This window comes from Stigmatopora argus, chromosome 13 (genome assembly GCF_051989625.1).
Source record: "Stigmatopora argus isolate UIUO_Sarg chromosome 13, RoL_Sarg_1.0, whole genome shotgun sequence".
NCBI classification, from domain to species: domain Eukaryota; kingdom Metazoa; phylum Chordata; class Actinopteri; order Syngnathiformes; family Syngnathidae; genus Stigmatopora; species Stigmatopora argus.
The window spans coordinates 5,279,390-5,293,390 of NC_135399.1; the positions used below are offsets into that span (position 1 = coordinate 5,279,390).

Sequence of the window (14,001 nt, forward strand, 5' to 3'; positions counted from 1 at the left end):
TCACAATAGACGCTAAAGTTGCAGGTGATATACGTTTGAGTTGACCTATACTGCTTTCCTGTACGGTAAATTGACAATTGGCATATAAATTCTATGTTAATGTTGTGGAGCATCTGGGTCCACTGACTAGGGAAAAGATAGGGTCTTCACGTGTTTACGTACGTACGTTTGTCCATAATTGGAATGAATGGTGGAAGATGTTTTTCTCTTTATGGATGCTATAAATGTATTACAGATTCAAATATGTGTTGATATGTTGAGAAAAGCACAGTAGTTGTAATGTTTTGCATTGGGATCAGTTGATTGACAGGGGGCTAAGAAACTTCTTTTTATAATTGGTTTAAAACAACATTTTTTAACTTTTTCTCAGCTCACACGCAGGGTTTCACCTGTACTTGTAACTGGATATTGCTGAACACGTCGCCATGACAAAACATTTATTCATGGCATATGGTACGGAAACCTGATAAAACAAACTACCAGTATGAACACAATTGTCAAATGGAATTTACAATTTTAAATCCTTAAAGTCTAATTCAACATTATAATATTTAAAATGTTTTAAAGTCTGATTCATCATCATCAGGTTCACCAAACAATTGATTATATTCTTCTTGAGTGAGGATACCGCTTCCCTGGCCGGACTTGAGTGAGCGGCTGCCCTGCTAGCGTTTCTCTGGAGCAACTTTCTTTTATTTTACCCTCCCCTATAAACTTGCCAAAAGCTATGTAGAGAGGGCTGGCTTTTGTAAAAGAAGGTAGATTTAATCCCCTGAGAAAGGGGATATAAATTTACCTGCTTTGCGACGTGGTAGAACGGACTCTCGCACGCCATCTGAGCACCTACTGAGGAGTCTACGTTCCTTTGGAGTGTGCAGGACACTGCTGAGGACTTTCTACGACACTGTGGTGGCATCTACAGTGTTTTATGCAGTGCTCTGTTGGGGATGCGGGAGCACGGAGAGGGACAGGAACAGGCTGAATAAGCTGGTCAGGAGGGCCAGCTCTGTTCTGAGCTGTCCTCTGGACTCTGTGGAGGAAGTGGGAGAGCGGAGAATGCTGACCAGGATGATGTCCATCATGGACAGCACCTCCCACCCCCTGCGTGAGTCTGTGGAGTCCCTCCGAAGCTCCTTTAGCAATAGACTGTGGCACCCTCATTGCAGGAAGGAGCGCTTCCGCAGATCCTTCCTCCCATCAGCTGTCAGGCTCTTTAACAAAAAAATGTCTGTGTTGAGACCTACCGTATGCATGCATGTATATTTATGTGTATGTATGTATATATATGCTAAGCAACACGCTTATTTATTTATATATTTATTCATGTATTTATTTATTAACTTACTTTTACCTATCTATTTATGTCTAAAATGCCTTTCCTATTCCTGCATCCTCACCCTGTTGCTACTGTGACAACAAAATTTCCCAAATACGGGATGAATAAAGTTATAAAGTTAAAGTTATCTGGCGGACAAAGACAGATTTTACATCTCCCATTATAACGGGTGTGTAGGGGACTTTTTCCACCGGTGAAGGGAAATTTTTCACCGGGATTTCGTCATGAAAGGGAAGACCTCATGTATAACGTGCACCCGAACTTTGCTTCGTTTTTTTGGTACAACATTTTGCGCATTGTACCCGAAAAAAATACGGTAATATTCATAGATTTTAGACTATACGTGCTGTCTGTTCACATGAGGATTGCTATGTGTAGTTTATTAGCAACTGTCTTTTTTTATCGGAATGCAACATTGGTATGGTAATGTAGCATGATTGCAAGGCACTCGAGGCAACCCAAAGGGGATGTTATGTCGTGCGCTTCAATATTTTGATCATTGTTGCAGTACCATTTTTGGCCATCAATCTTACATTTCCATTTTACACTTTGAAGTGGAGATCGTGACATTATTGGTGCACTAACAAATCACTGGCAGCGATAATAATAACCTAAAGTGAAGCCATCATCTTCTCCTCTTGGAGCGCCCCTTGTGTGCTTGGAATCCTAATTTGCAGTGCAGAGGAGTGGATAGGGCAGGAATAAAAAAAAAGACTGATGGCATGAAGAGGATGAGAGTGAATGAAGGAAATGAAGCTGTAAAAAGGGATAAGGTTGGAAGGCATGAGAGGGCTGAGAAGAGAAAGACTCAAACCACCCACCAAAGACTTTGCAGATGTCCCTCCCTCATTTGTTTGGCCCCCTATTCCTGTGTGTGATAAGCAGCAGCTCGCTTGACAGCGACCGCTAACAGCTTTGGGGAAATCTGCCGTTAATAATTGCTGCAAAACGTTCAACTGAGCAGCAGATGGAGCTCCCAAAGTGACACTACAGACTCGATGTTCTTTCTGTGTCTGCATGTGTAGAGCACAATCTATTTTTTTTTATTGTCAGTGATTCTAAGCCTCTCTTTTTACTGTGCTACTTTTACCCTGGAATGGCATTGTGTTACAGTATGGTAAAAAAACAATGTTTGTCTCCAAAATCTATTTTTGACACAATCCTGTTATCACCCTGTTTTATTAAGTTTTCCCAGTTGACTGGGAAAGTGTGAACACGAGGAGCATCCCACACACACTTGATTACAATGACACTCAATTGGGTTCTTTTTAATTGCCATTTGCAAATGTGCTTAGTTTTTTTTTTCTCAAATGCATTGCAATGCGTATACAAACATTATACGTGTTATTACATTCTATTTCAAGCTCAACAAATTTATTTCACACTGTATTAGCCAATGTATTGCTTGTTTGGATGTGTGGGGTCTTATGAGAATCAATACATAATTAATCAAATAAGAAACAAAATGTACTAGCTTTCTGCTTTTCATTTTCTACTCCAACTTGGAACTGACTGAAAGGGACTTGTACAATAAAGAAAATAAGGTAAGATAATATAAATAAGAAAACGGGGGACAAATAATACGCAGTAATGTTAAAATGGTACATAGGCAGTCACAATGGAGGCCAAAAAGATTGCTTCTGCACCAAATGAGGCAACATAATATACTAAATGCAATGTTATCCTTTCACTTTAATTTAAGCAATGTTAGATATTTTTATAACATTTAGTAGGCTGCATTTAAATGTAGTGGTTGAATATACTATATAATTTGCTACAACAACAATGATGCTTAACCTCACAAGGGGCAGTAGGCAGGGGACACCCTGAATTAGTTCCGACCCAATCGCAGGGTACGAGGATACGGACAATCATTCACACATACACTCATACCTAAGTACAATTCAGTGTCTTCAACCAGCCCACCATGCATGTTTTTGGGATGTTGGAGGAAACCGGAGAACCGAGAAAACATCTACATAGGCACGGGTAGAAAACATGCAAACTCCACAAAAGAAAGTTGGAACCCACCGGAGATCCTACTCTCAATCACAGAACTGTGAGGGGTATGCCATACCCACGGCTTCACCATGCCGCCATCATATTACTATATACAGTGGTACCTCGACCTACGATCAGCTTTACCTACGACATGCTTGTGGTACGATGAAAATTTCGATCGAATAATTCGCCCGCAATACGATCAAAATTTCGAGATGTGACCAAGCCAGGTGGCCATGACATGAGAGGCTGTTTATCATTGTAGCGCACTGTCTTTTTTGCCGCATCTCTTTCGTGTATAACTACTATATCTACGAGCACTGAACGATTTATTCAGACGAGTTTCGACCAGGAAACGCACAACGCGCATGCGCGAGCAAAAAGAGGGCTTTCTGGGTAATGAAGTATACTCGTGCACACAACACCAATAGGCAATGGCACCCTTTCTCAGAATAAAACTTCATTACCCACAATCAATACTTGGCTAGGCTGTTGCATTTCCTGTCCCAACCTCCCCTAGCATGTTAGCTCCCGTTGGCGGAGCGATCGCTAATTCAAGACTACTTCTCGTTGGCAAGTGGTCGTGCGTTATCCTATTCTGAGGACATTTGTGTGCATCATTTTCGGAATATTTTGAAGGGAATACAACAACAAACAGCCCATTGAACGTGAGAGTGGAGGCGTGGCAAACAACTAACACGGCCAGAACAAAGGTAAAAAAAAATAAAAAAAAATTAGAATTCAGTTTTGTGTAAAGTTACATTAAACATATGTTTGAGTGTGTCTGTATATATTAATCCAAGTTAATTTAAATTTGTTTGTTCGGTTAAGAGTGCGTTGTCGTGGAAAGTCCCCTGATCGTATGTCGAGGTACCACTGTACAGTTGTACGAAATTTTAGGTTACGAAACCCTTTGATATGCAAATGACCGTCCCAGCATATGAAAACAAAATCCAAGTTACAAAATGCCCCTAAACCAGTGGTTCTTAACCTTCTTGGAGCTGCCAAACCCCAAAAGTTACATGCACATTCACCGAACCCTACTTTGGTGTAAAATAAAATATGACGTTTTTCAAATTCAAGATATATAAGTTCCTCGCTGCACTGATTGGCCAAGCAATGTCACGTTATCATCTGCAGCCAGTGATGGTCAAGTGGGGCATGTTATCGTGAATAGACATGAGTCCATGTGTTTGCCACCTCGTGATGTAGAGGTTTACTCGCTTGACTTCGGTGCGGCCTGGCGCGGGCTTGATTGCCGCTGGTGGCGGATTGATTGTGAGGGTGAATGGTTGTTTGTTTCTCTATGGGCCTTACGGCTGACTAGCGACCAGTCTATGGTGTAGTCTGCCTCTGGGTTAGGCTCCAGCAACCCTCACAACCCTTTCAAGGATGCGCCGTATGGAAGATGAATGAATGAATAAATAAAATATGAATGAATGAATAAATAAAATAAGCATAGCTTGCATGGAACGTCTTGGGACTGAGGACGCACGTTTCAGTTTGGGGCAGCGTACTGAAATGGTTCATTGTAGTCCTTTTGACTAAAAAAAAGCGCAGATAGGAAAGATATCTTGAATGGAAGCAACTGCTGCATATAGTTTTGTTTTTGTCACACATACCATGTTATTGTTAAATTGGGTATGGATAAACAAATTGACTAGATTTCATTGTGAATGATTTGAAATAATCTCAAAAACAAGCTGCATTTTTTTTTTGCAATGGTGTCAGGGGATCCAAACAAATGTGTGTGCACTTTGCAGGATAAATAATGCAAGCATATTAATAATGTAGTTAGTATTCTATTCAGTTTTAAAATCAACACAGTCGTATGCTCCTTCGATTGATGTGTTCATGCGCTTTGGTCAAGAGCAAACGTGGCTTTTGGCACTTGGATATAAATCCATTTCAACTTGCAGGTATCCACGTGTTCACCATTTGTTCAAGACATCTTGACCTTTTCGGGAAGTGAAGTTGGAGATGGATACACGTGTCCTCTGTAATCATACACACACACTCCCCTGCTAGAACACCCCCACTATCACACACTAGCAATAAGGCAGGAACAAATACACTAATGGAGTTTGCAGATAGTCAAACACCCTGAGGAAATTAATTGACAGGAAAACACATTAAAAATATTGCATAAAAGTTATTAGTATTTTCTCTAGTCATTGTCCATTGATCACAACATCATATTCCAAAGAAATACCATCTCATCTCAATTTATGAACCGCTTTATCCTCATTAGGGTCGCGGGGGGTGCTGGAGCCTATCCCAGCTGACTTGGAGCCAGAGGCGGGGGACACCCTGAATTGGTGGCCAGCCAATAGCAGGGCACAAGGAGACAAACAACCATTCACGCTCACACTCATACCTAGGGGCAATTTATTGTGTCCAATATGCCTACCATGTATCTTTTTGGAATGTGGGAGGAAACCAGAGTACCTGGAGAAAACCCACGCAAGCCTGGGCAGAAATTGCAAACTACACACAAGTGGAACGACCTGGGTTTGAACGCAAGACCCCCACTGTGATGCCGACGCGCAAACCACTCACCCGCCGGCCCGCCCCTATAAATAAAATCCCATAGCAAAATAAAAGCCTACACCTTGATGTCTCAGAACCACAGTTTAGGATGTTTTCATGGGATGATACTCACTGAAATGAGTTTACGCAGTGAATACTGCCCTCGTGTATGATTTCGGTGATAAGAGCCTTTCAACCATACAGGCCACACTGTGGTCCCTCAACCTACAAATACCCTAACTGAAGTTTTCAAGCTATGAGTTGTCTCCTGGTCATTTATCTTATTTTTGTTTTGTGCTGTCAAGCAAATTGTGAGTTATGAACAAATTAAGTGGCTGGAGCCTATCCCAGCTAACTTTGCAGTAGAAGGAGGACACTCTGAACTGGTTGCCAGCCAATTGCAAGCCCTCATAGAGACAAATAATATTTCATCTTCACACCTGAGGAGATGTGTTCAATCAACCAACAATGCATGTCTTTGGGATGGAAGCTGGAATAACAGGAGAAAATCCATGCACACAGGCAAACTTAGAAAATGAATGAATGAAAATAAAAAGGTTCTTCAATTTAGTTGGTGAATTACAAATTTTAAATTAAATTATTCTTGTTAGCTGGCAGAGGCTCCAGCATCCCTGTAAACATCGTGAGGATGAGTGGCTCAGAAAATGAATGAATGAATATTCAGTTTCAAAGACCATGATTCAAATCCAAAAATACAGCTTTAACTTATGTAATTCAGATACAGTTTTATGTTTCACCTATTCAAGTTTCGGATTCAGTTTAGAAAATCAGATTCCGTTTCTGATGGCACAAATATCAGCCCATTCTATTCACTGAAGTGTGAAATTGAAAATAATTATGTAGTGTTAAGCTGCCAGGCAGCTAGATGAGTGGTTAGCACGTCAGCCTCACAGTTCTGGGGTTGAGTGTTCGATCCCAGGTAACCAAACAGTGTGTAGTTTGCATGTTCTCCCCGGTGATAAGAGCCTGTGTGTGGGTTTTCTTCGTGTGGTCCGGTGTCCTCCCCCATCCCAAAAACATAGAAGGTAGGCTGGTTGAACACTCTAAATCGCCTCTAGGTATGATTGTGAGCGTGAATAGTTGTCTGTCTCTGTGCGCCTTGCAATTGGCTGGCCACCAATTCATGGTCTCCCCTGCCTGGTGCCCTTAGTGTGCCATGATAGGCTCCAGCACCCACACGATGATAAGCGGTATGCAAGATGAATGAATAATAACAAGCCTATTGTTGAATATGGAAAAAGCGCACTCACCCAGTATGGCGAGTACAGTGTTGTCTTTTAGGACTTCCATGGAACCCGAACACACAAAGTAGATGGCTTGCAGGGCATCTCCTTGCCTGATAAGGAACTCGCCAGGTGCGCAAAACGATGTCTTGATGATGAGCGAGAGTGAGCGCAGGCAACCCCTGCTGGCTGACTCAAAAAGCGGGAGCTGAAGCAGTTCCTTGTTCAGGTGCATTGCAATGTCAGCCCGTAGCTCATCCGGGAAGTCTTTAAGGAGCTGAAAAGAAAATGACTTTTCTAATTAAACATACATAAACTTAAAGCAAAGCTGCAATAGTTTTTATTAGGGGTGGATAGATTAGTGTTAGCAAACAGTGTACAGGTCTGTTAAGCAGGCTTACAATATTTGTGTTTTGTGACGAGGTTGCTGAATCACATGTCGTACATTTTCCCTGTAAATTTTCTCTCTTTGTAGAGACACAATTTCAGAGAACACGAGAAAGAATAGCGTTCCTTATAATTGTATTATATCAAAAGTATCAAGACAGCTTTCTTACCTCTTTGTCTGACTTTGCAGGGATTATATAAATGAATTAGGGCTATCATGGATCTAACCATTAGTGGTTAATCAGACTAAAATATGATGTATGTATATATGTTCCATGTTAAAATTGCTACGCTAGCGATGACAGCCCTTTATAATGTTGAATGTTGAGAACACATTTAAAGACTAGTTGCTCCAACTCTCAAGCTCCCTCAATTACCTTGCTGAGAATGTAGAGCTGGACCACTGTTGCTCAGCCAGGCTAAAACCAATATTGCTACTCCTGAAACTGAGGCTCAACTTCCTAATGGGCCCTCCACTTCAGTACCCCTGAATAGACCTTAACAGGGAAGCTGAGGAGTGTGATCCTCCTGTAATTGGAACACACCCTGCGATACGGCTTTGGAAAAGGACCACTCTGGTCTGCCAATTAATAGGCACTATGTCCACGTGTGGCACGAACGACAACTAAGAAAACCTCTTTAAATCTAGAGCCTTTAGAAAAACTGGGCCTTGTCAACGAGGAGTTTGTAACTACACCTTAGTGAATTCAATACCAGTGATAAGAGAGCTCGCCCAGAGTCCCCGAGGTCTTCTACCTAATCATAAGTCATGCTAGTAGAGTTGAGAAAGTCTTCGAAATATTCAGCCAAACAACTCACATCTTCAAGTTGAGTGTCCCATCTCGACTGTACACAGTATTAACGGTACACTGCTTTCTCCTTCTGAGATGCCAGATGGTTAACCAAAATTTCTTTTAAGGCATCTGCAAGCCAAGCGGACACCCTTATGTTTGAACATGATCTTCATTATTGACAATCTGCAACTAGCGTTGATATCCAATGATTAGATCTAATTTTTATTTCAGTTAACAAAAATGTTTTTCTTTTCCATTCTATTTTCCCTTTTTGTATGTTTTGCTGAACAAGAATAACCTTGTTTGTTATACTCTTGAGTTTGAGGTTGATTTATTGAATAAGGCACAGCACATATTAATGAACATATCTATATTCACAGTAATGAACATATATACGTATAGGTAAATATGTCAGACTGTAGCCAAGGGCTAATTGCCATCTTTAGTCCCTTGTGTAGGTTGAAGATAGACGATGACACATACTACACACACACACACACACACACGTAGCACAGTTTTAGACAGCTTTGTGATCGCAGTTTTGTTCATCTAATAGCCAGGCTTTAAGATGATTGGCAAAGAGGTTCAGAGACGGGAGTTCACAAATGTTACCTGGTATTGAGTTCCAGGTATTTGCGGCACGGACAGAGAAGGTGCTTTGGCTGAATGCACTCTTTTTGTCTACACAGTCACCTCTAGAGCGAGGCCTTTTTGATGTGCTGGTCAAAATCTTGCAGTGGAGGAGGAGCTTTGTGTTGGAAGATTTTGTAAACTAAGATGGCATCTGGATATTTAACAGTATTGTCGCAGTTCAAGCATTTGTGTTTTTTAAATATCTGCATGTTTTTTTAATCTATTGTTTAAAGACAAGTTGAGAGTCAAGAGTGATTCCTAGGTATTCAAATACTTGGACTACATTGATTGTTTTTCCTTGGACAAAAACATTGGAGTCACTGTTGTTTGTCGCTCATTTTGAGAAGTGCATACACAGTCTTAGATTGTTAACCATATGATAGTTGGGATTTTTCAAGCCAGTTATTCACGCTCGTCACTGCATCTGTGAGTTCCTGTGCAGCAAGTTTTATGTCTTTCGCGTGGACATATAGAACGGTATCATCGGCATACATTTGGCAGGTGACAATTGAAGGACAACAGCTTGGCAGATCATTTATGTAGACTCAAGAGCAGTGGACCTAGCACTGACCCCTGCGGTACCCCAAGACTGTGTGGTTCAGAAAATGAGATGAGATGAGATGAGACATCAATAGAGAACAATGTTAAATACATCCATGCGGCTGTATTTGATGTTAAAGTCCAGTATTGACGAATTACTTGCAAAAAGAAACAGTAGAAAAGTAAAAAAGTAGAGAGAGTTTGAGGCTGCATGCCATGGCGCTGCCATCTTGTCTCATTGAACATTTCACTTTCACATTAAGTATAAAATCAAATCAACTCACCTCACTGACATCAATACCATTGTTGACTGACCAAGTTGTCTGGAAACACTCCAGCATTCGTTGTTCCAAGGCTTTGGGCAACCGATGCACTCTTATGAAGTCCTTTAGGTCCTTTGTGCGAGTATGGTAGAGCGAGCGGCGCGAGTACATCCTCTGGATGATGGCAGTCACATTGCCAAACACCACAGCGTGCATCAGAGCTGGGATAAAAGCAGTCATTAAAATACAGCCACAATTGCATTATAATACAGTCTGCCATGCAATTCATAAGAAAAAAAAAGACAAAGAAACAAACAAACAAACTATCAGACCGTAAATGTGTAGAATAGTGACCATGCTGGCTGGGTACAAAAGAGATATCACTGTTGCAAATCGTGCCATAGCACAATTGCGAACCACTTGTCGGAAATTTTCTATTATGTAGAAGTCAGTGGTGGATTGGCAGTGTGTTACTCTGTGCTCTCTACTCTGAACAAACAATCAGAGGAATGAAAAAGGGCCGGCTTGCTTCATAAACATAATTTACATGTAATTGCAAAGTTGAAGGCTTATATCTAGAACCCTTTTCGTTGGTCTCTTACACATCAAGATGTTAATATGTACCTAACTCCTTTTGAATTTTCATTTTGTCTAGTCTTCAAAGTTATTGACTGATGTAGAAACAGTAACTGAACATAGAGCCCCTTTAATGATATTGATTTCTTTTGTTAAGTAATTTTCTTTTCCATATTTGCTTTTTTTAATGTTTTGTTTTTGTTTCTCTTTTAAGAAAAAGTCACATTTCTAAACTATAGAAATCCTGTTTTAAAGGCCCTGGGCAAATTGGTTTAAAATTTGAGGCACAATTTCCAGGGGTTTAACACTAAGGAGAGTGATGTGCTAGGAATGAACTAGGAATAAACTAAATTCATGGAACAAATACTGGACTTCAAAGTAGTAGATCAATTGTAGAGGAGTGAGGATTCAATTTACAATGATTCAAGACATTTCACATTTGACAGTTCAATTCAAGGGCGATACAGTTTCTTTTAGAACACTCTGATCTGAAACCTATTAGTAAGTAGAACATGTATGTGCCTAACATCTGGGCCCAAGTTATTTGAAGACTTAATCTCCGAACTGATGTGATATACGGTCAATCATTGCCCTGGTCTATAATAAATTATTAACATGTAATATAAAAGAAATACAAGCAGTAAATTAGGATAAAATCCTGCTGTGCAGGCGTTGGACTCCTAGCACGCATAGCAATACTACACACTCATGTTAAGTAGGGACTTCTAAATATTTTTCAATTTGGTGCAAGTATAATTTAATTGAGTCCATCAGTTAGGGAATAATTTTCTGTACAAAATGGTGTCACCCTTGTAAAAATTGATCAATACTGTTTGTTTTCCAAATTTAGTGGTATATAAAACGATCCATTGATCCACTTTTTGTGATCTAATGTTGAGTATTCTATCATTCATATTTTAATATGTTGGCAGTGACAAGGGTTTTTGGACACACCTTTAAAAAAGGCCATGCACTGTCCCGTATCGTTGACAAAGATTGAGGATTAATAAAAAATAAAAATGCCAGCATGGAATGTTTCTGCATGGGAAGAATGTTCGTAGCTTTGGCAAAAAAAGTGGAGCATAAAGGCAATTGTATTCTATAGGATATTGAGATAAACAAATCGCACTAAAAGAAATCCAAAGGATGAGTTAAATAGGAACACATGATCATTGTTTTGAAGGCAATTCGGAGCGACCACATGTAGCTCGGAGAGAGGATAACATTCAGTAGGATTAATTAATAGGGCACCACCCTTAGCTTCCTGTCTCTTCACTTTCAAATTCTCACCTCTCTGCAGGAGTGAGCTCATTATAATGCAATGTAAAAAAAAAGTTTGTGCCTGAACTAAATATAGAGAATGCTCAGCGCGAGCATTATTACACACAAGATCGTACACATTGTTGACATTCATTTAAGCTTGAAGGCAAATTATAGAATTATCCAATTACTATTGTCAGTTTAGCATTGTACATCTATCTAGATTTGGCAGAAATCGAAGTTATTCTGCAGTATTTCCTTGTTTTTTAAGGATTCTTTGCAGAATGCTGATTTTACCTCACAATTCCATCTTCAAACCAAAATGATTGATTTCTGCATCTTTTCGAACAGAGGCTCATTCATTCTTTTATTCATCTTCCATACCGCGCATCCTCGAAAGGGTTGCTGGAGCTAAACCCAGCTGACTTCAGGTGAAAGGCAGACTACACCCTAGACTGATCGCCAGTCAGTCGTAGGGCACTCAGAGAGACAAATGACCGTACGCACTCACAATCATACTGCCACGAGTGGGAATCGACCCCGCACCTGCCCACTCCAAAGTCAGGCTGGTGAACCTCTACACCAGGGGTCGGGAACCCTTTTTGACGAAGAGAGCCATAAACAATTCCTATTTTCAAAAGTAATTCCTTGAGAGCCATACCCATAATTTAAAAGTCAAAATACATGAAAATGTATTTTTTTTTGTCATTTTACCACTTTTAAAGTACAAAAAGTCTCTGGATTATTTTGATAACATTGTTACGCTGTTGCTAATCAATGAATATCTATGACAGAATGGATGCATAATACTCTAATGAAAAAAAAATCAATGCCACAGTGCCGACGTGACGTTCCTATTGGTGCGTTCGGGACTCGGCTTTCTCACCACCGGTTTCCATATTTTAGCTCCGAGCCATATGCACCCATCAAAAGAGCCACATGTGGCTCCCGAGCCATAGGTTCCCTACCCCTGCTCTACACCATGAGGTGGCTTGAGGAGAGGCTCTTTAGTCATATTTTATGTGCATATTTGATAGGCAACCCTATTAAACCTACTTGTCTTTATTGTGTGAAGTAAGTCCTGAAGAACACGATTCCAGGCATATTTTACTATACAAGTTCAGACGGAATCCCCATAACAACCCTACCTAATAATTTATCATCTGAAAATTTTAAAACTTTTTAGTGTTGCACTTCGGGATCAACAACACAGGCTAATACCTTGTTGTTTCGGTTTACATGTCATTGTTAACAACTATTAATTGGCAACAAGTAATTTGTCACCTGGTCAAAGTGTGTGCTCAACACACTCATCTTACCGCTTGATTGGATGGAAAAACGAAGCTTACGCAGTGTTTCTGTTTGAGCATTTTTCACAATATTCATTCAGTCATCTGGCAGACTACATCCTAGACTGCTCGCCAATCAGCCCTAGAGCACACAGAAAGACAGACGACCATTTGCACTTACAACCATACCTGCCTGCACCGAAGACAGGCGAGTGAACCATTATGAACTATCACTATCATCTAACCACCATCAGGCGGTTCCATTTTCTCATCTCATCTAATTGTCTGAACCACTTTATCTTCACTCGGGTCATGGAGGGTGCTGGAGCCTATCCCAGCTGACTTCGGGCCAGAAGCGGGGGACAACCCTGAATTGGTGGCCAGCCAATTGCAGGGCACAAGGAGACAAACACACCATTCACACTCATTCATACCTCGGGGCAATTTAGAGTGTCCAATCAGCCTACCATGCATGTTTTTGGAATGTGGGAGGAAACCGGACTACCCGGAGAAAACCCACGCAGGCCCGGGGAGAACATCCGAACTCCACACAGGGGTACCGACGTGGATTTGAAGCCAGGTCCCCCACTGTGAGGCCAATCCACTAATCACTTAACCGCGGTTCCATTTTCCTAATATAAAAATTTAATATCTTGAAAATTAAATAAATAAATGCTGGCCGCCGGAGCAATGAAACTAAACTGATGAGTGTGGAGTGTGCGATACTTTCCCCTACATTGCTTTGTATAACGACTATCTTCTTAGACATTGCCGACATGGGACTGTGTTATGCACATTTTTGGTTTATTTTACAAAGGAAAAGACTATGGTCTGTATCTGTGAAATGCAATCAATCGAATTCTAAGTAGCCACTGAGGTGATAGTGGGACTTTAAAGGGCCTTGGATTGCTTGAACATAATAATTCACACACATTAAACAAAATCAGTTATACCCCAGTGTCAAAGGGGCGGCCCAGGGGCCAAATCTGGCCCGTCGCATCATTTTGTGTGGCCCAGGAAAGTAAATTATGAGTGTTGACTTTCTGTTTTAGGATCAAATTAAAATGAAGAGTATAGATGTATATTACATTTCCTTATTTTCCCCCTTTTAAATCAATAATTGTAATTTTTTAATCATTTTTTGTGTTT

The 14,001-nt window shown here is 40.5% G+C and overlaps 1 protein-coding gene across 3 annotated transcripts in view; it reads right to left on the reverse strand.

Annotated features, from left to right (window-relative positions):
- The window catches only part of kcnh3 (potassium voltage-gated channel, subfamily H (eag-related), member 3), a 113,324-nt gene that overhangs the window by 15,448 nt on the left and 83,875 nt on the right, over window positions 1-14,001 (reverse strand). For all 3 annotated transcript variants that reach the window (XM_077617381.1, XM_077617382.1, XM_077617383.1), the window contains exons 9-10: window positions 9,749-9,948; window positions 7,138-7,387 (exon numbers count right to left, since the gene is read on the reverse strand). In XM_077617381.1, coding sequence (XP_077473507.1) covers window positions 7,138-7,387; window positions 9,749-9,948 — 450 coding nt within the window. The remainder of the gene's footprint in view (window positions 1-7,137; window positions 7,388-9,748; window positions 9,949-14,001) is intronic.